Source organism: Toxotes jaculatrix, chromosome 20 (genome assembly GCF_017976425.1).
Source record: "Toxotes jaculatrix isolate fToxJac2 chromosome 20, fToxJac2.pri, whole genome shotgun sequence".
Taxonomy (NCBI): Eukaryota; Metazoa; Chordata; class Actinopteri; family Toxotidae; genus Toxotes; species Toxotes jaculatrix.
This window is the reverse complement of record NC_054413.1, coordinates 21,141,757-21,167,330: the sequence shown is the minus strand read 5'-3', so window position 1 is coordinate 21,167,330 and position 25,574 is coordinate 21,141,757. Positions and strand designations below refer to the sequence as shown.

At 50.1% G+C, this 25,574-nt stretch overlaps 1 protein-coding gene across 1 annotated transcript; it reads left to right on the top strand.

The window, feature by feature from the left end:
- The first annotated feature begins 11,394 nt into the window (after positions 1-11,394).
- On the top strand, positions 11,395-24,458 carry LOC121200578 (cyclic nucleotide-gated cation channel beta-3). Its single transcript, XM_041065961.1, has 19 exons — positions 11,395-11,481; positions 13,613-13,680; positions 15,120-15,661; positions 16,005-16,059; positions 16,816-16,993; positions 18,957-19,117; positions 19,204-19,733; positions 19,889-19,939; positions 20,020-20,106; positions 20,211-20,275; positions 20,635-20,757; positions 21,509-21,650; positions 22,344-22,503; positions 22,601-22,698; positions 22,785-22,868; positions 23,008-23,126; positions 23,223-23,375; positions 23,944-24,094; positions 24,189-24,458. The coding sequence occupies exons 3-19, from the start codon at positions 15,563-15,565 to the stop codon at positions 24,207-24,209; spliced, it is 2,277 nt and encodes a 758-aa protein (XP_040921895.1). The 5' UTR covers positions 11,395-11,481; positions 13,613-13,680; positions 15,120-15,562; the 3' UTR covers positions 24,210-24,458.
- Positions 24,459-25,574: the final 1,116 nt, after the last annotated feature.

The following is a 25,574-nucleotide window of genomic DNA, read 5'->3' as shown; positions in this document are numbered from 1 at the left end:
ATGGACAGATTTCACACACACTTCAAAAACCCTGTTAGAATCCGTGTGCAGTGTGGATTTAGGACAAGTAACAGCTGTTGGATCAGTGGGTCTGGACCTCGGGACCTGGACCGCGACACAGTCACAGGAAAATAACCTCAGGAACCTGTGAGGCTCTGAGGACACTGAGTCCTCAGGAGACAGACACAGAGAGAGTTCTCTTTGTTTGAGTAAAGACATAAACAGTAACCTGGACAGGAAGTGGAAGGGACGTCCCACAGTCTGCCAGAGGAGTTTGTGTCGGGAGGTTTTTTAATTTTGATGTATATGTAATGTGTGTAGAGAGCAGTGAGGATGATGATGATGGTGATGATGATGGTGATGATGATGGTGATGGTGATGATGATGATGGTGATGGTGATGATGATGATGATGATGATGATGGTGATGGTGATGATGGTGATGGTGGTGATGATGGTGATGGTGGTGATGATGGTGATGATGATGGTGATGATGATGATGGTGATGGTGGTGATGATGGTGGTGATGATGATGATGATGATGATGATGGTGATGATGATGATGATGATGATGGTGATGGTGGTGATGATGATGATGATGATGATGGTGGTGATGGTGATGATGATGATGATGATGATGATGATGGTGGTGATGATGATGATGATGATGATGATGGTGATGATGATGGTGATGGTGGTGATGATGATGATGATGATGGTGATGATGATGGTGATGATGATGATGATGATGATGGTGATGATGATGGTGGTGATGGTGATGATGATGATGGTGATGATGATGATGATGATGATGATGGTGGTGATGATGATGATGATGATGGTGATGATGATGGTGATGGTGGTGATGATGATGATGATGATGATGATGGTGGTGATGGTGATGATGATGATGATGATGATGATGATGATGATGATGATGATGATGATGGTGGTGATGATGATGATGATGATGATGATGATGGTGATGATGATGATGATGGTGATGATGGTGATGATCAGGTTGGCCATGTGTAGCAGAATCGCTCACACACAGATGTGATGGTGTGTGTCCTGCTCACAGGTGTGTGATTATAGAAAGGAGTGTTTGTCCCGTGTCTCGTTGTCTCTTAGCAGTAAAAATCACACACAGCAGCATGTGTCTTTCCTTCGTCCTGCTCGTCTCAGCGTCTTTCTGCATCATTTATCAAAGGAAAGCCTCGTCAGTCCAACACTGAACCGGAGGACGTGGCTAACAGCAGTCACACACACACATTGTGTGTTTTGTTTCCTGTCAGGATGTTTTATATCTGCGTCATAAATGTGGACGTGTTTGTCCGTCCTCTGCAGACCGTGTCAGTCACAGTGGCACAGATTATCCAACCCTCCAACAGTTTTCTGCTGTTTTCCCTCTTTCTTTTATTTTTGTCTCGCTCCTGAGTCGGTGCTGTCACATGTTGACATGTCATTCTGTCGTCAGCCACTGGCGTGACTCACTGTGTTTAGCAGGGGACTGATGAGGAGTCACAGCACCGTCAGCGCTGAGGACGAAGATGTCTCATACATTTATCACACCAAAGACAAAAACAGAGCAGAGCCGCAGCAGTTTCACAGGATCCTGAAGGATCCGGCAGGACCTGTGCAGGTACACCTCACCTGTCCCTCCCGTCAGGCAGGTTTACTGCCACTTCCTGTCTCCACGCGTTCTGTGCCCGCTTCATTCAGGAGACATTTGGAGACAGTGACTCTCGTCTCTCGTTGTAGGACGGGGTTCCACAGGCCCAGTGTCCCTCAGAATCATGGTCACAGTGGATAAACCTGCACCTTATGATTAGCCTCCTGTGGCCACGCTCAGTGCCAGAGCAGGAAGTCGTGGACGCTGCGTTTGCCAGGACCACAGTCTCTCTGCAGCTGCCATGTGCAGTTCCTGACCCTCAGGATAATGTTGGGGTTTGGTTGGACAGAAACGTTTGTTCCTCTGTGACGTGTGGCGTTCACTTTACGTTTAACAGACGGCTGCTGTCTCTGTGAACAGTGAAAACACAGAGTGAAACGAGTCGACAGCTACTGAACAAACTCTGGTGTGACGGTGACAGTTCACACTGAGCTGTGTTTGTCCTCAGCTCTGAGTGTGACTGGGGACAGCTGTAGACAATCATGAATCACTTCCTGCGTCCATGTCCCTCATCAACAGGTTCAGTCACACCCAGACGGTTTAAATCAGCCCAGCACTCAGACCTCCTCACGGTCATGTGATGTGAGCTCGTCAGCTCTTCCGTCCTCCCTGCAGCTTCCACAGCACTGAGGACCTGTGTCCTCTCCAGCAGACTCATGCATGTCTTTGCTCACGGCTTATTTCAAAGGTTCAGACAGTGCAGAGAGGCTGCTGGTACATGCAGTCGCCCTGAGGTCAGGGGACACGCAGCCTGTGCTGTCTGCGTTCGATTTCCTTCTAATGGTGCTTTTGCATCTGTAAGCATGACGTAATAATTAGTTTATGGCTGGTGCAGCTGGTGTGAGGCGGGATGAGCTCAGGCTGTCAGTGATGCTGGAGCCCTGTTCTGCTGAGCTGTGCAGTCTGAAGCTCTTTGAACCACGCTGGTGGGGCTGTGGAGGGTTTCTCTCTCTGTCACTGAGGAGCGACACACAGATCAGGCCTAATATTATGAGCTCTGACAGGTGGAGTGACACCGATTATCTCTTCATCATGGCACCTGTTAGTGGGCGGGATGTATCAGGCAGCATCTCAGGTTCAGGAGCAGTTTGAGGTGTTGACTTAACCCCCATGTTCCCCCGATCTCAGTCCAGTCGTGCATCTGTGGGATGTGCTGGATCAACTGGTCCGATCCATGGAGGCCCCGCCTCACAACTTACAGGTGCTCACACCTTGGAGCCAGATCCCACAGCTCACCTTCTGGGGTGGAGTGGATGCTTCGACGGGTCGGGGCTGCCTGCTGCGGCCTGTGTGTGTTTCAGGAAGCGTGTCAGTGAATGCACCACAGCTCAGAGGAATGAAAGCCTGAAACAGTGAAGGATGAGGCCACGAGGAGAGCTCGGCCTTCACTTTCACAGAAAACAAACATCATCTCAGCTGCTGGTTTCATACAACACTCTGTGACACTCGTCATCAATTTTCCAGTGATAATAATAATTGCCACCTCTAATCCTCCCACACGTTTGTAATTAACCAGTGGAAAAGTTTCTCATCGCCACTACAGGGACAAAAATCTGCAGCGTCAAGGATTTGTAGCTGCTCGATGCACGAACAGAGACACAGAGACACACACAGACACACACAGAGACACAGACACACAGAGACACACAGAGACACAGAGACACACAGAGACACACACAGAGACACACATACACACACAGAGACACAGAGACACAGAGACACACACAGAGACACACAGACACACACAGACACACACACACAGAGACACACACACACAGAGACACACAGACACACAGAGAGACACAGACACGCAGAGACACACACAGACACACACAGAGACACACAGACACACACACACAGAGACACACACACACAGAGACACACAGACACACAGAGAGACACAGACACGCAGAGACACACACACACAGAGACACACACACACAGAGACACACAGACACACAGAGAGACACAGACACGCAGAGACACACACAGACACACACAGAGACACACAGACACACAGAGACACACAGACACAGAGACACACACAGACACACACAGACACACACAGACACACACACACAGAGACACACACACACAGAGACACACAGACACACAGAGAGACACAGACACGCAGAGACACACACAGACACACACAGAGACACACAGACACACAGAGACACACAGACACAGAGACACACACACACAGAGACACACAGAGACACAGAGAGACACAGACACGCAGAGACACACACAGAGACACACAGACACACAGAGAGACACAGACACGCACAGACACACACAGAGACACACAGACACGCAGAGACACAGACACACACAGAGACACACAGACACACAGAGAGACACAGACACGCAGAGACACACACAGAGACACACAGACACACACAGAGACACACAGACACGCAGAGACACAGACACACACAGAGACACAGACACACAGAGACACACAGAGACACAGAGAGACACAGACACACAGAGACACACACAGAGACACACAGACACACAGAGAGACACAGACACGCAGAGACACACACAGACACACACAGAGACACACAGACACACACAGAGACACACAGACACGCAGAGACACACACACACACAGAGACACACAGACACACAGAGAGACACAGACACGCAGAGACACACACAGACACACACAGACACACAGAGACACACAGACACGCAGAGACACAGAGACGCAGAGACACAGAGACACAGACACACAGAGAGACACAGACACGCAGAGACACACACAGACACACACAGAGACACACAGACACACACAGAGACACACAGACACGCAGAGACACAGACACACGCAGAGACACAGACACACAGAGACACACAGAGACACACAGAGACAGAGACACAGACACACAGAGACACACAGAGACACAGAGACACACAGAGACACACACAGAGACACACACATACACACACAGAGACACAGACACACACAGACACGCAGAGACACAGAGACACACAGACACGCAGAGACACAGAGACACACACACAGACACACAGACACACAGAGACACACAGACACGCAGAGACACAGAGACACACACAGAGACACACACATCCACATACACACACAGAGACAGTGGAGAGTTGTGCAGCTTGTGTTGATGCTGTGCTCAGGATGATCTAAACTCCTAACCCAGTGGACGCTGACACTCTCCGTCCACCGTCTCACTGTCATCACTTCATCCTTGTCTTTGACCGTCTGTCTGAAGGGAATCTGCCTGCTCGTTGTAAAAGCTGGCAGCGACAGAGGGACAGGTACACGTCCTTTCATCGTCCTATCAGACTCTGGTGTCTGCACACTCTGCTGTGTAGGAATCAGCCTTTCTGTCGTCCAATCACAGCTGTCCGTCATCCATCTGTCATCGTTAATAATCAGAGTGATGCTGATTCCACCTCCACGCGTCCTGCTCCTCCGGCACCATCGTGTCAGAGATGTTCCTGACCGACACCCGACATGAGACGGAGCTCCTCGCCTTCGCCTCACACAGAACAGTGATCGCCGTCATCGTGCAGCCTCCCCCCGGCCCCTCCGACACTATCTAACCCAATACCTCCCTCTCCCTCTGTCTCCAGTGGATGTGGCAGCAGAAAATTGCCACTGAAGCAGAGTCCGTGTGTGACGTAAATCACCGGGACGGGGCCCAGCTGATAAGAGCTATCAGGCTGAAAGCTGGGGAGCAAAGAGCCCCTCCGACCAGACGGTGGGTGAAGTGGGATTAGGGCCACTTTTCCTCCATGATGAGAGCAGAGGACGGCCTGGTTTGGTCAGATGGATCTTGTCTCTGTGATGGTCTCAGCTGTCCTCGGGTTTGTTTGGTCTTTCATCCTTTTCTTGCCGTTGCTGCATTTGTCTTCAGAAAGAACCAGAAGCAGTCAGAGGTCAGTCACCAGCAGTGAGGGACCGTAGAGCGCGCCGTAGCCCGGCCGTGTCTTTGGGGGACTGTGGGACAGTGTGATAGCTACTAAAGCTTTATCAGCTGTAGCCAATCACTGTGGCCGCTGAGGACCATCCATCACAGCAGAGAGAGCAGAGCCGGGGACACCTCTGTCTCCAGATAATGCATCGTGAGGAGAAAAAAAAACGTCTCCAGAGGAGGGTGAACGTCCTCCACTGTCCTTAAAGGACCTGTCTTCTTTCAGCCTGATGTAGTCTTTCACTGTAGGCGGGACCTGAACGCTGCAGCCAAGACAGACAGAGTGAAAAACAAACACCAAAAATACTGAACTCAGACTTCAAACCTTCCCACACTTTAACAACCATGTTTTTGTAGAAGCATCAGCCAAACGCCAGCAGCACCAGCAAGGCCTCAGAGTCCACCATCATCACCCAGTCTGGGACAGGTCCCAACACTGGAACACTGGGTTTGATTAAGGGCCTGACTCCTCCAGCTGGTCACACGTGAGAGACTGTGAGAGCCAGAGGATGAGAACAGCCCCAGCAGAAAACAGAGAAGTGAACAGAGAATGGCTGTTTTTCAGGGGGTTTTCCCCGGCAGCAGCAGCAGCAGCTGTCTTTCAGCTGGAGGACAGACCTGGCAGCGGGACGTGAGGTTACGCTCCACCTCTGCCAGAAAGAACCGAGTCCCGACAAAAAGAAGTCGGCCACGGAGATCAGAGTGATAATATTTCATCTGAAATGAGGCTTCGCAGCAGCGAGCCTGAGCGGCAGAGAGAGAGAGAGAGATCGCAGACGGAGGGACAGAGGCAGAGATATCAGGTCTGTTATATTACCCAACAGCCAGAGTGCATGTCTTATTATTGGCAATAACATCTGCCCCATGCAGTGGGACAAAAGGACAAACCCGAGCCGTGTCTGTCAGACAGCTGAGAGCGAGATAACGCTCACCGATCGGAGTGACAGAGATCACGTCTGTCGTCTTTCTGAGAGCAAAGGTCAGAATTCACACTGAGACCGAGCATGAACTCACGTCTTTAAGGGACAGGACACAGTGAAGTGAAGACATCGAAGCTCCACAAGTCAAGACTCAGTGTAAAACACAGGTCACAGCTACTGTTCCTGTTGTTCAGTTAATAATCAGGACTTAGGTGTGTGTGTTATCCTCTGTGTGTGTGTGTGTGGGGTGTGTGGAGCTTGTCCACACTGAGCTTTGTAACCTCAGTGCTGTCACTTCCTGTTGGGAGAGAGCGGCACACGTTGGCCTGTGGTGTTCTGACCAGAGCCGCGCTGAGGCCACAACGCCTCACTGAGGACTGTTCCTGTCCAGTAGTCAGCCACTGTGACTTCATCTGTTGGAAGTGGCAGCCATTTTTAACTGTCTTTATCTTCTTACAGCCGGACTGATGGACGTGACGTCTCTCTGAGGAGCTCAGTCCATATGTCTCTGCTTGATACTGACTGATGCTGTGAGAGGAAGGTTCAGCTGACAGCGTCACTTTTACATTCACATTTCACCAACTACAAGTCTGAGCCACTCGTCCTGAGTCTGTCTCTCTGTCTGTCTCTCTGTCTCTCCCTCTCTCTCCCTCTCGACCCCCTCTCCCTCTCTCCCTCCCTCTCTCCCCCTCTCCCTCCCTCTCTCCCTCTCTGTCTCTCCCTCCCTCCCTCTCCCTGTCTCTCCCTCCCTCCCTCTCTCCCTCCTTCCCTCCCTCCCTCCCTCTCTCTCTCTCTCCCTCTCCCTCCCTGCCTCCCTCCCCTCCCTCCCTCCCTCCCTCCCTTCTCTCCCTTCTCTCCCTCACTCCCTTCTTGCCCTCCATCCCTCCCTCCGTCTTTCCCTCCCTCCCTCTTTCTCCCTCCCTCCCTCCCTCTTTCCCTCCCTCCCTCCCTCCCTCTCTCTCTCTCTCCCTCTCTCTCTCGTTAGGTGACTTATCTGTCCTCTGTCATGTTCCCGGGGCAGCTCCGCCTCAGTCATGTCTCAGTCATGTCTCAGTCATGTCTCAGCACCACAGTGGAGGCCGTCCATAGGCAGTTGTAGAGTGCAGAGTTCATGACGGCGCGTCGCTCGGCCCGTGCTCGGTCCTAAATGGCAGCCTGGCCTGGACCGCTGCAGTAAAAGCCAGTGTTTGTTACCTGACAGGTGTGCAGAGCTGTGTAGGGTTCCCATGTACCTGAGTGGTCCTGATAGACCCTGTACCTCAGCTGACCCTCAGAGCGGGACGGGAAGGATGAGAGGGGAACTTCCCTCTCGTCCTTCAGCAGCTCCTGTCTCTCCACTCCTTTCTCAGCGTTGACGTTTCCACAGCGTGGCGAGCGCCGGGCCGATATTTATGTCCTGCTCCTTTTTCCCCTCCCGGCGCAGTGTCAGACACGTTGAAATAAAAAGAGAGAGATGGGCATAAAATGAGGTGAGAGCCGGAGAGAGAACATGATGGGTGGAAGAATTCTGGAGGGATATTGTATTTCCAGCACTGTGTGGCTGCAGGAAGGTGTTATCACTGGACGGGCCTCGGCGCTGCAAAGCTGCTGTGGCAGGAGACGTGTTGGCGTCCTCTGGATGTTTACAGGCTCCATAAATACTTGAGCGTACCCGTGCTCCTGCAGCTCTCAGGTTTCTGGGAAAAACCGGGGAAGACCAGAACTAAGGAAAAACAGAGGAGCTGGAAAGATGTTTACTCACCAGGTTAACCACTGAGACCTGCACCACACCTGTGCCATGCAGTGGCAGGTGGGACAGGTGACCCAGAGACAAAACAGTAAAACATGTCTCAGCTTTTTTAAGGAGCTGAGTGAAAAACCATGTCAGGCACAGACGTCTTCAGACATGGACGTGGTCTCTGTCCTTCCTGCTGCAGGTTTCATATGGGTGATGTATTTTTCCCAGCAGACACTGTGACACAAAGCTCAGGTCTCCGGCTGATTCCACCTGCAGTCAGGTGGATGGTGGGTGGAGTCCGGTGTTGTTTAGCACCTGTCTGACCCGAGCTGACGATATTTTCCAGTGAGGATCAGAGCTCGTCCCTGCAGAGCAGCATCCAGGACACAGACCGGACCATGACTCGCTGTGTCCAAAGCCTCAGGACAGCTTCTGGTTCAGTGGACAAACACAGACACGAAGCCGGAGCAGGCTGCCTCTCACACACACATCCTCCCTGACATGACTGTGCTCATCCCTGGATCCCCGGTGCAGCGTGACCCCCCCCACCCCCCCACGTTCTGTAAGTGGGACCACCTGCCACTGCTGTCTAATAAAGATTAAACACCCAGTATAACACAGAGTCGAGGCAAATAGATGGATAATGATAACAGATGGATTGAAGACGAGCAGAGCCATTAGCCAGGGCAGGAAGAAAGTCAGGAAATGAATCGCTGCAGTAACTGTGTGTCCTCTGTGTGTGTGTGTGTGTGTGTGTGTGTGTGTCTGCAGTGTAACACACACACACAGCTCCTCCGAGCTGCTCTCCTCTCTACAGCTGTTCCTGTCAGACAGGCTCTGTAGGTCGCCTCAGTCGTGATGATCACGCCGCTGATATATGCGTCTCAAACACCCACTGATCATCATGTGTTCATTATCATGTGATTCATTCATATGAGCAGCTGAGATAACTGACATGTTCGTGGTCCACAGAGGACGAACCCTGTTGACGTTGGTGATCTGTTTCTCTCGTGCCACCATGAGTTTTACATTTCAGGTCATCCTACAGAAGAAGAGACAGGCGAGTTTGGAAGTGAAAACCAAACAACAACCCAGAAACAAAAAGCTGAGACAGCGACTGAGGAGGGAAGGACAGTAGGTGGACATGAGGAACAGGAAAACAGAGAGTGAGGGAGAGAGAGAGAGAGGCGGTGGATTCATAAAGGATCAGAAATCAGTGAAATCAGAAATGTGCAGACGAAGCAGCTTCAGTGTTGGACTCGCGTCTTCCATCAGAAAACAAGACCGAAGCTCTGAGCTCACGTCCCACTGACCGTTACCCCTGAGCACCGGGGCTGGACTCCCACCCCATCCTGTCCCAGAAAGGACGCATCGTCCGCTGTGGTCGGGGCAGGTGCTGCGTCCCAGCAGGATGATGGGGGGAGGGACAGTGTATGCAGTTCCTCTCTGGCAGGCATTCAGGCTCTCATGGGAATGAGGCACAGGAAGTGTGTGTGTGTGTGTGTGTGTGTGTGTGTGTGTGTGTTTGTGTGTGTGTGTGTGTGTGTGTGTGTGTGTGTTGGGACTCTGCTTCCCGCCTCTCTGAAAGTGAAAATCTGGTGAGGCAGCAGGTGTAAGGGGAAAAAACTGCAATGCACTTGGACGTGATATAAGGTCAGCAGTACTGTACACACACACACACACACACACACACACACACACACACACACTGTAAATGCCTTTCAGCATCAGGTCTGTTGTAAAAGTCAAGTGATGTGATACCTGAGCCTGCGTGAAACAGGTAAACTCCCACGTCCTCTTCAGCAGCTCAGTTCCTTGTGCCTCTGAAGTCGCACAGATCCTGTAGTTTGAACGTCAGCGTTTTACCATCGAGGAACAAACGGTGACGTCAGTAGACGATGGACCTCAGTGTGAGTGAAGACGGAGCAGGTGAAGCTGCAGCATGTGGGTCAGACTGAAGCTGGTCTGAGTGTATTCCTGGATGTAAAGGACCGTATGTGGGCGAATGTCGGGCAGAGTTCCTGGGCTCGTTCACCGTCTGGCTGGAGTTTGCATATTTTCCTGTGTTTCTGAATGTCCTCTGGGTGCTCCAGCCTCGTCCCACAGAGACGTGCAGGTCAGGTGAAATGGACACTCTAAATTGGCTGAAGGTGTGAGTGTGAATAATCGCCTGTATATGCGGCTGCTAGCCCTGAGATAGTCTGGATCCAGGTGGTACTCAGCCTCTTGCCCGATGACGACTGGAACAGACCCCAGCATTAGGATGTCTGAGCATCAGGGAGGACAGAGGGGATGGATGGATGGATGGATGGATGGATGGATGGACTGTCACACATGGACTGAAACAGGAAGAGCAGAAACCACGGTGGAACCTGTCTCACTCTCATAAATAAATAAATATGGACCAGGACTCTGTGTCCTCTTCAGAGTCCTGCAGTTACACCACAGCCACTCATCAGTTCAGACTGGGAGGACAGTTGGAATTGATCCCCTGTGGTTCTGTGGTGAAGGCGCCGAGTGTCCCAGCTGGACATTTCCTTCTCACTGTGGGAAAGAAAATCAGAGCCAAGTCCTTTAATGGATCCTCAGTGGTTCCAGCTCCGAGCAGCGTGTGTGTGAACTCCATAACATGCATGAACAACACATGACGGTGTGTGATGTGTTACACTTCAGCTAACATTAGCTGTCACAGTAGCAGTTCACTGTTGTTACTGAGTTTGTGAGGTTTCTCACACACACACACACACACACACACATCCATGTTCCTCCTTCCTGTCAGAGTTCATGTCTCATGGGATCTCACTGATCACACACACGTAAGAAAAGAGCAGAACCACGTCCACGTCTCTGACTGAGTTTACACCCATCGCTCTCTGTGACGTCCCACATCCTGCTCCACCACAGCTTTATCTGCCATCTCACCATATAAACACACACACACATGCACATGTGAGAACAAGCGGAGGAAGGTGAAGGTTAATGAAAGGTGTGTCTCTCATCTTGTCTTGTGCCACCCTCCACAGATGGAGACTCTGATAACATCCTCCGTTTCCTCTGTTCTCAGAGCCCCGGCTGCTTTCTGCCCCCGGCTGCTTTCTGCCCCCGGCTGCTTTCTGCCCCCGGCTGCCTCCCTGCTGAGCTGCACTTCCTCTGGATAAGAGCTGTGACACCGACTATCTTCATATCAGGCTATGGATGAACTGTAACCTGTCAGGTGTGTGTTTGTGTGTTTGTGTGTTTGTGTGTGTGTGTGTGTGTGTGTGTGTGAAACGTCTCCTGCAGATAAAGCAGAATAACAGAGGGACCTGACCTCAGCTTCAGGATACATGTTGTGTTTCCAGTTGCAGTTTTCAGAGTGATAAGAAGCAGTTGTTGGTGTGTTAGTGTCACGGTGCAGCGTGTGAGGCGTGTGAGGCGTGTGAGGGGACATGTGTGTAACAAACACTGCAGTCCCACACTGTGAATGAAAAGTTTAACGTGCTCAGGTGAGCGATGTAAACGACCTCTTCATAAACAGTGTCTGTTTCACCCGCTCAGGCGACACAGCGAGACACACACCGGGTTTCTCCCACTGTCTGGAGTGCTGTGCACCTGCTGCACACACACCACACATGCAGTTAAAACACTAACACACACACAGACACACACACACACTCCCATCAGCAGAAGCCAGTAAAGCAGTGAAACCTTGGGAACAGATGAGATGGAAAGAGTGAAACAGTGAATGTCAGCGAATCAAATGGATCTCTGCTGTGAAGCTCTCCAAGAAAAACAGGACCGTGTCCTCGGTCTTACCTCATCTGACCCTCCCTCAGCCTGCAGTCAGCAGCTGAGACACACCTCCACATGCAGGACGTCTCCTCATCGTTCACAGTGGTAGTTTCCATTCAACAGTCCAGTGGATCTGCAGTGAATCACTGAGGCTGGCGGCTGCACAGAGACACAAAGAAAGAGATGCACATGGTGATTGGCTGGTTAGTGGCCACACACCATGGACGGACACTCGTACAGAATCTAACATTTAAAACTTTTGAATGTTAATTGAAATGTTTTTAGTGTTCAGGAAGCATTGCAGAGTCTCCTCTGCTGTCCCTCAATAACTCAGTAACTGAATCCATCATCAGTTCTTTAAAAATGTGTTGTTGGAAACAGCTTGACACCCAGAGTATCAGCAGTCTGTCACTGCCCGAACACGCCTCATCCAAAAGAGTCACATGTTCAGAATTAATTCTCCGGGTTCTGGCCATGAATTAGTGGCTCTTTTTCTTTTCTTGGGAAAACTTCTGTCGTGGCACCAGATGTTGCCGTCTCTGAAACGCTCATAAGTCACGCTGGTGTCTCCTCTGTTCCACTTTCCTGGAGCTCAGAGTGATTCTCAGCAGCACCTGATAATTCTAATGAAAACAGTTTCATCATCTGTTGGAGAGGAGTGCGGGGGTCATATGAAAGCCTGCTCTGCCCCCTTTTGGTAGGAGACGGAAGTGCAGACAGCTGGTGTGATACCAGCACTCAGCTGCTGTTCCTGAGCTTCACTGAGCTCTGATGTATGTAGATTATGGAGCAGAGGCAGCAGAGGACCCGAGGACAGAGACTCTCACAGCTCACTCCAGCACACGTGTAACACGTTAAGGAAAAATATGCCGCGTGCATTACACTGATGTTCACGCCTGTGAACGTGAAACTTTCTCCACAGAGAAGCAGAGAAGCAAAAATGCCACAAAACATCCGAGTGCTTAGCAACAGCACCACCAAAATACCCCCAAATACCCCACAGGGATTTCAGGGATTATCACTTTAATCCGCGCTGCTTTGAGGTTTACCAGAAAATACTCGTCCAGCACCAGTGAAAAAGGTAAATATAACGTTCAGCGTTATAACTCAGCAGCATCCTGACTTCAGATTTATTCTAACACCATGTTCACTTCCTGTAGCAGCAGACGGGGAAGAAGGTGTGTTCTCTGATATTTGAAACAGAAGAACGGGGACAGACGGCCTCTTCTGTCCTCCTCTGCCTCTTCACTGAAGAGACGCCCCTCACAGAGTACCTGAGCCCTGCTTGGTTGTTAGTGTGTGGAGGACACAGTGTTAAAGCACTGTGAATTGGCCTCCCCTGGTGAGGCCGTGTTATCATGTGCAGAGCCCTGGCTGAGAGCGGTGAGGATTCAGCCTCTTCCCTCTGAGCTCTGCTGTCGTTCTGCCGGTGATGGACGAGTCTCTGTCCCGTACCCTGGGTTCAGGGCAGTGTGGTCCACAGTGTGTGTGTGTGTGTGTGTGTGTGAGGGGGTTAAAGGTCATGGGTTAAGTCAGTTATTCATCTCCTTCCATTTTCTGTGACTCCTGTACAGTTTCAGACGGGGCAGTGAGACGTCGACCACATGCACCGAGGGGTTTTCCTCACGTTTCCCAGGACACGGTGAGTACAACCAGACCTCCCTCTTTCTGATCTGTATCCAGCTCTCTCACAGCAGCGTCAGGGGCTGGGCCCAAACCCCAAGGTTTAATCAGATTAATGGAGGAGATGGAGAGCAGCTAATGACCTGTCTGCCTGCATCACTGGACAGCACAAAGATGGAGAGGTCTCTTCTGCCCCAGACAAGTCAATGATCCCTCAGAACGCTCAGAGTGGAGCCCCGTCTGCATCTCTGCGGCTTTTCACCGCTCGTTCCTCAGCGTGACAGGAGGAATGGAACAGCACAGTATGGGGGTGTAATTATATTCTTAACAACAAGCCAGCGAACGAGTGTCTCACCGAGATAAGAGCTAAATGAAAACAGGGAAATATGCAAAGATAATGAAAATGACAATGAGCAGAGATTTATGAGCAGAAATAGCCACAGTCACAGTTTCCTCCTACGTGAATCATGTTGCTAATGAAATCAGCTTAATGGGTTGGTAGTGTGGAGTCTACACACTGTGAATCAGTGTGAGGCCTTACAGTATCAGCCTGTGTGTGCAGGACCATCACCGACCACCACACATGGAGGAGAACTATTCAGGTTTTAACAAAGGATGTGGAAAGCTCAATGTTAGAGTACATGAATACTTTACACTGATGAATGTGTGACTGATGAGGTGCAGACAGTGGACTCCTGTCTCCGTCTGTCCCTGACAGAGACAGAGAAGGAGTGTTGTTTTATGGAAATGTTCCCTCCGTACACTCTGGTCCTGACTTCTATGAATTTATGATGCTTATGTTCTGTCAGCACACGCAGGCTGAGCATGGTCACATGAATGACACAGTAATAAAAGATTCATTCATTCATTCTTTCTAATTGTGAGAAAATTTACTCCTCGTTCATTTGTTTATATTTTCAGAATCATTTGAATCATTTCCATTAAAGTCTAAATGTAGGTGAAAACAACAACAACCTGCCTGTGCCGCGGCCTATCAGGATCCTGCCTTTGCTAGTTACTAGGTAAAAAACATGTCAGGAGCTCTGTGATTCTGAAACACCAGGGGGAGGTGTGTCCTGTTTCTGGGTTGTTGGTATCTGAGATGAGAGTGAAATAAGATGCAGTTTGTCTGTTGGCCACTAGGTGCTAACACCAACAACAACCCTGAGACTGTGCTGAAGGAAGTGACGAAGCAAACGTGCTGAGCAGCGTCTCACTGTGGTCGGGTCGATGATGAGGCCGAGGGCTGACTCATCACTCTGAGCCTTTAATGTAAACTAACTGAAGGCCCACGGTGTACCACACACACACACACACACACACAGTACTGGGCCTGTCACTGAAAACCTTACCTCTGTACCTGGTGGTTAATAATAAGCGCTCAGAGCATCATGTCTGTGACGTCACAGGGCTGATTTCCTGCTGTCGGTCACCTTCTCTTTTCTTTTTCTCTGTCAGGCAGCTGACGCCTTCAGCACCGTGAAGGTCCTGTGTGTGCAGGACCATCATCGACAACATGGTCGTTACCACAGGAGCTCAGCTGAGTGTGGTCTGTATGAAGTCCACGCATGTATTCAGAGGCTGTCCTCCGGTGTCTCAGCTCAGCTGTGTTGATCACCTTTAAGCCTATTGGGATCTTATATGAGATGGTGATGGGCTTAGATGTAACTGCTGCTGGTGGGGGCTATTCTCTGTGCAAGAGTATTAGTGGTGCTAAAAGCAGTAATACCATCAGGACCGGCGAGGTTATGAGAGCGTGCTGCTTTAAAGGAGGGGAGAAGAAAAGGGAGGGATAAGCCTGGAGGAGGGGGATCTTACATGTCCTGAGGAATCAGCACACTCCCCCCGTACAGAACGCCACGTACACACAGCACAGCAGATGCACCTTTAGCTTTCTAGACATGTTTGGTAAGTTGAAGGGCCTCCTCAGTGGCCCTCAGGTGCCAGCGGCTGCTGGGACCGCCAGAGTGGCCCCGGACCCGGCTCCAGCTCCGGCCAAGGTAAGACCTGTTTGGATGCTGTCATTGTGTTCCTCTGTGTCAGTAACAGCAGCTCAGACTGAAGCCACAGGAAATGAGATATTGCAGTGTGTAACACAGCAGCAGCAGCAGCAGCAGCAGCAGCAGCAGCAGCAGCAGCAGCAGCAGCAGCAGGAGCAGCTCCTCTCTTACACGTCGCTCATTACCCAACAGGCTCTTTCAAACTAATTTCATCTCAAACAGCTTGGTTTTAAAGATGTGTGTCAGGCGTCAGGCGTGTCGAACACTGAGTTCACTGTTCTTTAAAAACAAAGATGCGGTTTGAGTAACGAAGCTGAACATCTGATGTTGGTTTGTCATGTAGGAGGAGAAGGAAGCTGATAAAGAGAATGAGGCCAAGAAAGTGGACAAACCGCAGGGTGAGTCATCATCCACTGAGAAGCTGAATTACAGATGAGCCGTCCTCCTGTCCCCAGCTGTCCCTCCTCTGCCTGCCTGGACCGAAGCCTGGCAGAAGCTTCCTTATGGAGGCTTCAGGAAGATGTAGTGTATCTATGTCCAGATGCTCTGGCTGCGTCTGCAGTAAATATGTTTCATGATGTTTCTGAAACAGACTCAGCAGCTTCAAAGCTTCTGCAGAGGATTCAGCTTCAAATGGCTGCAGCCGCTGATCACACTGATCATTGGTATTGATCAGACACAGTGAGCGGGTCATCGCTCTGGCCCTGTCACCCAACACAGCTGATTATTCTCTCACTCACTGCGTCTGAAAACTGTTAAGTAAACTGAAGTCAAACCATCGTCTGACTGCAGCACACAGGGGGACTCGCATTCATGATGTCTGTCCATACTTTGTTTGTCCTCCACAGTTTGACTGAGCTGTGAGTTTGAGCAGAGACGAGATTTTGTCTCATCGAAAGCGTTTTCTTGAAAAAACGTTTTAACAATGACACGTCAACTACTGATCATTGGAAAGGCTGCACACACACACACACATCAGGTTCCTCATTTAACTGTTATAATGATGATGATGATGTTATTTGTGTGCCACTTTTCAAGGCTCTCAGATTGTGTTAACAACCTGTGGGCAGCAGGTTTTGTTCACCTGCTCAGACCAGAACATAAAAATCAAGTCTGGAAGAGAAAACATGTCCGTCTGATTGTTCCTGTTTAAGAATCAACTCCGGCCCCGGCCTCAGCTCCGGCTCCGGCCCCGGCTCCTGCTCCTGCTCCGGCCTCTGCCCCGACTCCTGCTCCGGCTCCTGCCCCGACTCCTGCTCCGGCTCCTGCCCCGGCTCCTGCCCCGGGCCCTACAGCAGCTCCAGCTAACCCTGACCAGGCGGGGCCTGAGGGGTAAGTCCTGCACTGTGTGCAGGTTCTGTAGTTTCCAGGATTCTTCAGCACACACGTGTTTTTCTTCCTGATTTGTTCTCAGAGCTTTAATCGCAGTTTGGGTGCATTAAATATACAACACAAGTGTAAACTAGAGGGAGTAAACATCGAGTATTATCCCTGCAGTATCTGCCCAAACTCCACTTCAGCTTACCAAACACAGTCCTGCCAAGACACTGACACCACAGACCAGTATCAGATTAATCACCCTGTGGACACTAATTAATCAGATTGCCTGGCAAGATGGCAGAGAGAGAGAGAGAGAGAGAGAGAGAGAGAGAGCCCTCAGAGATGGAGCAGAGAGGTCTTCATCTCCTGGTGCTGCAGGCATATTAACAGGGAGATGACCTGAAAGTGGATTAAAGGCTTTGCAGCGTTTTAGCTGTAAGAAGCTCAGCGAGGCTGCCTCAGGCCCAGCTGTACAAACCATGACTCTGCTGATCCTCACAGGTGTAAACACGTTACTCCTCTAAATGAAGAGGCGTGTGCTCAGTGCTTCATCAGTGGGTAATAAAGGAGGAGCTGTGAGGGTGAGGGGCTCTGCAGATGGAGCCGTCGGCCATCAGCCTGAGTGACATGTGGAATAAATAGCAAGAGGGGTCAAAGGTGACGTTCGGCCTAAACTGGAACTGAACATAATGCAGTGTTTAATGTATGTAATAATGTAATGTAGCATGTGACCAGCAGCGCTCAGATCACCTGCGTCTGCGTCCATCACGTTTGTTTGCTCATTGTCAAACTCTGTGTCCATGTGGTCTCAGGTGAGAGCAGACTGGACGTATACAGTTTGTTTGAGTCAGACTTTTATCATGATGTGAACCACAGGTGCAGTCGTGATGTTCATGTCACAGGTGAGCACGCTCTCAGGTGTGATTCCTGTCTCTATAAACCGTGTTATCATATCTCACAGCCAAGTAATGAGCAGCCTGTTTGTGTCTTACCCTCGAAGGGACACGTTAGTGGGATGAAGAGCTGCCGTCTCCAGGGTGGATCTGTCAGATATTGTGTCTCATTGCCACCAGGGGGCAGTCTCAGCGGCCGCTCTCAGCCTCTCACTCGAAAGATGGAAGGTTCTCAGCTCCACGTCAGCGTAGTGCAGCTGTAACAGTACACCTGTGTCAGGGAACAGGAAGTGCTGTCACCTGTTCAGCTGTGCCTTCCTGTGGGTTTAGTGGGTTTAGGTTTTTCTGTGGTGCTGTGGTGATTTTTGTGTCCTTCCTGGATCCTCCTGTCAGCCAGGTGTAATGCTGGAGTCTGTCCACTAGGAGGCGACACATCCCGTGTCTGTGTCAGCTGGTCCTGTCACCACAGCTGCTGCTTTCCCAGATGGACCCAGCCCCAGGAGGGATAAGCTCAGTGAGGGGGGGGGGGGGGGGGGGGCTGTTTGCAAGCTTTGAGTGACGTTCTTCAAACTTTGCACATATTATCACTGCTTTCAAGATGGAGTCAATATGTATTGGAGGTCAGAGGTCAAAGGTCAACGTCACTGTGGTCTAACCTTCCCAAACACTGCATTATCACTATAAAACACCCATAACCTCTACATCTGTTACAAACAGGCACCCAGCTGCGTGGAGGCGTGAACAGGGTGAAATGACCCTTTAAACAAATCACCAGCCTGATTTCTCTTTGCCTCAGTGATTAGATCAGTCTCATGTTTGCAGCGATGCCTCTGAAACTCCCTGTAATTATCCAGGGACAGCTCTGATGGAGCTGGATCCATCCTGCATGTTTTCACTGCTCACCTGTCCACTGCTGCTGTGACTCCACAGAATGAACATGTATGAAATGTATTTAAAGGACACGTGTCTGCTCTGACGCACGAGACAAAGAGGAAACTTGTCAGTTTGCATTTGCTGCTGTTAAATTAATGTTTGCTGTTTGTGAACGTGTTCATTCCTCTGACGGTGTTTTCCATCTTCAGACAGGAGGCGGCCCCCCCTCCGCCCCCACCCGTCCTCATCAACAGGTACTCAGATGAGCAGCTCAGATCCATCGTCACACGGATGAGAGAGAGGCTGCAGCTCTACAAGGAGAAGGTGGCTGATCAGTACGCTTCCTCCCCTGAGATCAGCCCTCCTGTCAGTGAGTACTCCCACAGCGTTGGTCCAGCACAGATCACTGCTGGTTTCAGGTGATGTGAGAGCTCAGTCCTGATTCTGTCCTTTCAGCACCTCTGCTACTCAAAGACAACTACACTAAAGTCATCGAGGAGAGGAAGAGACAAGCAGAGGAGGAACAGATGAAGAAGGAGGAGGCAGAGAGGAAGAAGAAAGAGGAGCAGGAGAAGAAGAAGAAGGAGGACGAGCAGAAGAAGAAGGAGGAGGAGGAGAAGAAGAAAGCAGAGGGGAAAGATGGGAAAGAGGAGGAGCAGAAGGTGGACGTGAAGGCCAGGTTTATCAAAGCTGCCTGGTTTTCTGTGGACGTTGTGCTGAAGCCCATTGAGGACAAGATGGATTCTGTGCTGGGGGTGACCATCGACCCGTTCACAGACCGCCGCTACATCGCCTGGCTGAGCTTAGTCACTCTGGCCTTCAACTACAACACCTGGTTCGTCACGGCCCGTCTGTGTTTCCCGTACCACACCGAGAGCGCCATCCCCTTCTGGTTCGCACTGGACCTGCTGGCTGACCTCATCTACCTCATCGACTCCATCATCTTCCAGCCCCGCAAACAGTTCGTCAAAGGAGGAGACATCATAGTGAGTGTGACACGGTGCTGGTCTCTGAGAAGGACCTGGATTTGATGTTGTTTGGTAGTGTGTGCAGGTCCTGGTCCACATGATGATGATGATGGTTGGATGAAGACCTGGTGGGTGTGAAACTTTCTTCCCTAAAATAGTTTTTCCCCTTTCAGAAAGATCGAGTGACGACAAAGAAGAACTACAGAGATTCAGAGAGATTTAAGGTATGGTAGGCTGAATTCTTTGAACCTTGACCTTGAGTGTGAACTAAGGTCTGTGACCTCATCGTGTCTCTCTTCAACAGCTGGACATACTGTCCCTCATTCCGTTGGATGTGCTGTATTTCCAGTTTGGATTCAAATCCATTTTCAGAGCCAATCGTCTGCTGAAGGTGAGTTTCCCCCTGAGTTCACTGTGTGTCTGTAGAAAGCTTCAGCCGACCAAACGCACTGAAGCCACTTCCTCTCCTTCCTGTCGTTGGCTCTTATTCTGAAGGCCGAGGCGTTTTTTGAGTTCAGTGATCGTCTGGAGAGCATCATGGCCAAGGCGTACATCTGGAGGTAAGGAACTCACAAACTCATGCTGCCCTTGTTGTTGTTAACATGCACACTTCATACACTCTGTGATTCATACGGAGCCTTTAACCCATAAAGGCTGGGGCGGGGCGGGGGTACGGCGGGGGGGACGGGGTTTACGGCGGGGGGGCGGGGGCCTCCGCAGACCACACTGTGGACAGCTGGGTCTGTCTCCTCAGTAGAAAGTGGTCCCAGTGAGACCTGGAGACTCTGTGGACGTGGATTGTCCATCATGTTGTGCAAATAGAAATGTTATGTCATTAAGCAGTGAGTGATCATTATGGAGTCAGAGCAGTGAACCTCCCTGAGGAGGAGTGACAGTAACGTGTGTGCTCCTCTGTCAGAGTCATTCGCACCATCGGGTACCTCCTCTTCATGCTCCACCTCAACGCCTGCTTCTACTACGTGGCCTCAGACTATCAGGGCATCGGCAAGACCAAGTGGGTGTACTCTGGCCTCGGCAGCGCGTGAGTACAACTTCCTGTTGTCTTTACTGTGTAAAGCACACACTTGTAACATCACCTGTTACCTGTCGGTAATATAATCATTATTATTATGATTATAGATCATGTATTGTTGTATAACAGGCCTTCGTTTACCACACTGATGATGTGCAGAGTGTTCAGGACAATAAGTCCATGCTCTGTTGTTCCTGTGAACCATGTTGGTGATGCTGGTGATGCTGGTGAAAGGTGTGGTCGGAGCAGAGGAGGACCGTCTCACCAGTCCACTGCTGAGTGTCCCAGGCCGCCACAGAGTCTGAGACTGTAGCTGCAGCAGTGTCTCATCCAAACAGGCTTTTAAAGCTTCACTGCTTCGTTACCTTTCATGTGTGATAATGTTCACGCTGAAGCTGCTGCATCAGCTCAGGCTGCTCTGCATCTGTTTCTGTCACACAACTGGAAACTGAAAGTTTAAGTCTTTGATGAGAGAGTTTGGCTCTCGTGGATTTTCCAGGTTTAGTTCTGCTATCAGCTCGATACCAGCTGCTTTGCATCACATCCCAGACACGTTCAGGTTGTAGACTGTGTCACGTTCTGTGTTTAAATGTTTGTTTCATTGTCAGATATCATGAACACACAGTTCCATTCACATCAGAACACATGACATGCACTGAATACACGACCTGAGGCAACACAGAGCTTCAGAGAGCGGCTGCAGTGTTCCACATGACAGATGTGACCTGTGCTGTATGTCCCGTGTGTGCTGCTGCTGCAGTTACCTCAGCTGCTTCTTCTATGCGGAGAAGTCCCTGCTGATGATCGCTGAGCTGCCGCTTCCAGACACCGTGTTCGGGCAGATCTTTCAGATGGCAAACTACCTGTCTGGGGCTTTCTTTATGTCCATCGTTCTTGGCCAGGTAGTTTCTTTGTGATGTTTTTAATCTTTTTCGTCTTTAATGATAATTTTTCTTTTATTTCACGCAGCCTCAGCCTTTGTAGTTTGGCAGTAAGACATCGAGGGAATCGAACCTGCAGCCTGAGTTCTTTAGTGCCACACACACACACACACAAGCCAGTGACACTGAGTAGAGTTTGTGACCCCCCCTCACACCCCACCCTCTCCACAGGTACCTGCGCTGTTACTACTTCGCTGTCCGCAGTCTGATCAACATCGGGGGTCTTAACGAGCCCCACACCGTCTTTGAGATTTCCTTTCAGATGACTAACTTTTTCACGGGCGTCTTTGTGTTCTCCAGTTTGATTGGACAGGTAACACAGAGACACACTGTCCCCGTAGCATGAGTCACAGCCCCTGAATCCTCCTCTCATCTGGAATCCTGCTAGAAATTAGCATCTCTAAATCAGCCCGTCTCCGTGTCCACTCGTCTCATTTACGTAGTGACGTAGTGATAGATGAAGGAACCCTGTCGAGTTAGAGATGACACTGATAACCATTAGTCAGAACACCACACTAACACCTCATCATCTGTGACTCCACCTGTAGTCGTCTTTCACTGTGGAACTCCTGTGAGACTGACAGCAGCACTCGTCCACTTTAACAAACGTCTTCTGCTTTCGTTTGTGTTGTTATTGTCTCCGTCCTCCTTCAGATGAGAGACGTCATCGGTGCAGCCACAGCCGGACAGACTTACTTCAGAGCCTCCATGGACAACACCGTGGCCTACATGGTGACCAACCGCATCCCCTCTCTGGTGCAGAACAGAGTCCGCACCTGGTACACCTACACCTGGGACGCTCAGGGCATGCTGGGTCAGTAGACGCTGGACAACGTGCTCAGCTCAGAAAGTCACATTTTCACCTTCAATCAAAACATGCTTCTGTTTCTCTGTCTCACCTTGATTCTTAGACGAGTCTGAGCTGCTGGACAAGATGCCGCTGGTGATGAGGACCGCCATCGCCGTGGACATCAACCTGACCACCTTCCAGAAGATCGACCTTTTCAAGGTGCAGGCACATCAGACTGTGAAGCGTTCAAGCTGCAGATCGGACGTGATGCCAGCTCCTGTAAATATCAATATGCTTTTCCTCAGGGCTGTGACCAGCAGATGCTGGTGGACATGCTGCTGAGGCTCAAGTCAATCATCTATCTGCCTGGAGACTTTGTGGTGAAGAAAGTGAGTGCCAGAGAAAATGACTGGCATGTAACGTTAAACTGCTGAATCACTGTTAAAGCACCTGTTGTATTAAGTCATAATGGAAAAGGAGACTAAAAATACATGAACTGATACTCGGTGAATCCTTGTGCCTGTGCAGGGCGACATCGGTAAAGAGATGTACATCATTAAAAGCGGGGCGGTGCAGGTGGTGGGAGGACCTGACAACAGCATCGTGTTCGTCACTCTGAAGGCCGGCTGTGTGTTTGGAGAAATCAGGTGAGGTAAACAGACAGAGGGGACAGCGGTAAGAGTCCAGGCACAGCGGACACCATCAGGAAGCGTTCAGTGGTGACGCGTTCTTCTCCCTCTCAGCCTGTTACAGTCCTCCAAAGATGGAGGAAACAGACGCACCGCTAATGTCAAAGCCTACGGCTTCGCTAACCTCTTTGTCCTGGAGAAGAAGGACCTGTTTGACATCCTCGTCCACTACCCTGAGTCTCAGAAAGTCCTGGCCAGGAAGGGAAGGTGAGTCAGAATCCTGAGGACGAGTGTTTCATCATGTGGCCGTCACAGTAACATCACTCATACCTGTGATCACTGTCACGTCTGGTGGGGAGCTCACCTTTACTGGAGCTGAGGTGGACGACCTGAGTCTGAATCCAACCAATCAGAAAATCCTGCGGTGCTGCAGCCGCAGTCACGGCTACCGCTGTTTTTTTTTCAGTGGACATTATTCTTTATTAAATAAGAATAAAATAAAAATTCTTGACTTGAAAAAAAGGAAAAGACTCAAATTTTGGTCATAATTCTCATTTTTGTTTTACATGACTTTCTGTCAATCAGCTGTGAAAACGTTCAGTGTTTTACAGCAGGATCATTTCCTGACACACCTTTACCTGACAGGTGGAGCTCGACAACCACTGAGGCTGCTGAGGACATGTCTTTCACATCTGTCTGTCCTCTAATGGTTGAATTTATGAGACGTTTCTCTACACTCAGCTGCTGAGACCATGGTGACAGAGGGTGTGTGTGTGTGTGTGTGTGTGTGTGTGTGTGTGTGTGTGTGTGTGTGTGTGTGTGTGTGTGTGTGTAGGAAACTAATGAAGGCCAAGGGTCCAGCAGCAGCCAAAGCGGAGGAGGATAAGAAGAAAGGATTGGCGCTGTTTGGACCCAAACCAGCGACGCCCAAACTGCTGCGAGCTGTCGGAGGAAACATCAACAGAAACTTCATGGACAGACTGAAGGTAAGCACACGTCCTTTATCCGTCACTCACAGTCTCCACGTCCTGAAACGAAGCTGATTAACAGCCAGATGTTTTTGGTTTCCTTGTTTTTCAGACTGCTGCTGGTGGCCAGTGAAAACACTCTGTAGTGTAAATGTACAGTTTTATTTTCAGCATCTTCTCTTTTGTACTGAGGCTTTTTTCTGTTGGATTGTTGAAGTGCTGCTGTCAAACACTATTTAATTCTCTTTTTAAATCCTTTTCCACCTGCTGGGAGCAGAGTCCGGCACAGTAGGATGGTCATTGTGATTCACTTCACTGAAATGAATGAATGAATTCAGCAGATGTAAACAAACACTAAAGGTGCAGTTTAACATGTATGTGCAGTTTGTGAATCAGGAGACGACACTGCCCCCTAGAGGTAAACGTCGACACTGAACACATAAACAGAGACGATCCCTCAGTCTAAAATCTGCTGTCAGTGATTTCATCTCTGCTTAAATAAATAATTCCCTGATTTTACAACCGTTCACTTAAAGATCCATCCTGTGTGTGTTTGTGTGTGTCTGTGTGTATCTGTGTGTGTGTGTGTCTGTGTGTCTGTGTGTGTCTGTGCGTCTGTGCGTCTGTGTGTGTATCTGTGTGTGTGTGTCTGTGTGTGTGTGTGTGTGTTTGTGTCTGTGTGTGTGTGTCTGTGTGTATCTGTGTGTGTGTGTGTCTGTGTCTGTGTGTCTGTGCGTCTGTGTGTGTGTCTGTGTGTGTGTGTGTGTGTGTTTGTGTCTGTGTGTGTGTGTCTGTGTGTATCTGTGTGTGTGTGTGTCTGTGTCTGTGTGTCTGTGCGTCTGTGTGTGTGTCTGTGTGTGTGTGTGTGTGTGTGTGTTTGTGTCTGTGTGTATCTGTGTGTGTGTGTGTCTGTGTGTATCTGTGTGTGTGTGTGTGTGAGCTTGGTGTTGTACAGTTCAGAGGCAGGTGCTGTGTAATCCTGTTAGTCAGGGCTGATTAGTGAAGTGGTCTCTGTGGTGGTGAGCTGTGCAGCCTGAAATAACCTCAGCACAGTCTGAACTCACACCTGCTGCTCTGATCCGCCTCCACCCTCAGCACTGAACAACAACAAGGCTCCACCGAGAGCTGTTTCCATCTGTTTCAATCAATCAATCAATCAGTCAGACTTAATTTGTATACCACTTTTCATACAAATGCATTGTAGCACTGAGGTTTTTCTCTTGTTTGCAGGGGTTTAGTGTCGGTGTTTGAGCTGTAGAAAGTTTCCTCATCATCCGTAGGTTCATTTCTAAAATCCTGACCCTGGGTCAGTGTAAAGCTGTGCATTGTCAGCACAGCTGTGGAGGCTGGTGCTGACGAGCCTGGTGCTGTGGAGGCTGGTGCTGCGGAGGCTGGTGCTGACGAGCCTGGTGCTGTGGAGGCTTGTGCTGCGGAGGCTGGTGCTGTGGAGGCTGGTGCTGACGAGCCTGGTGCTGTGGAGACTGGTGCTGTGGAGGCT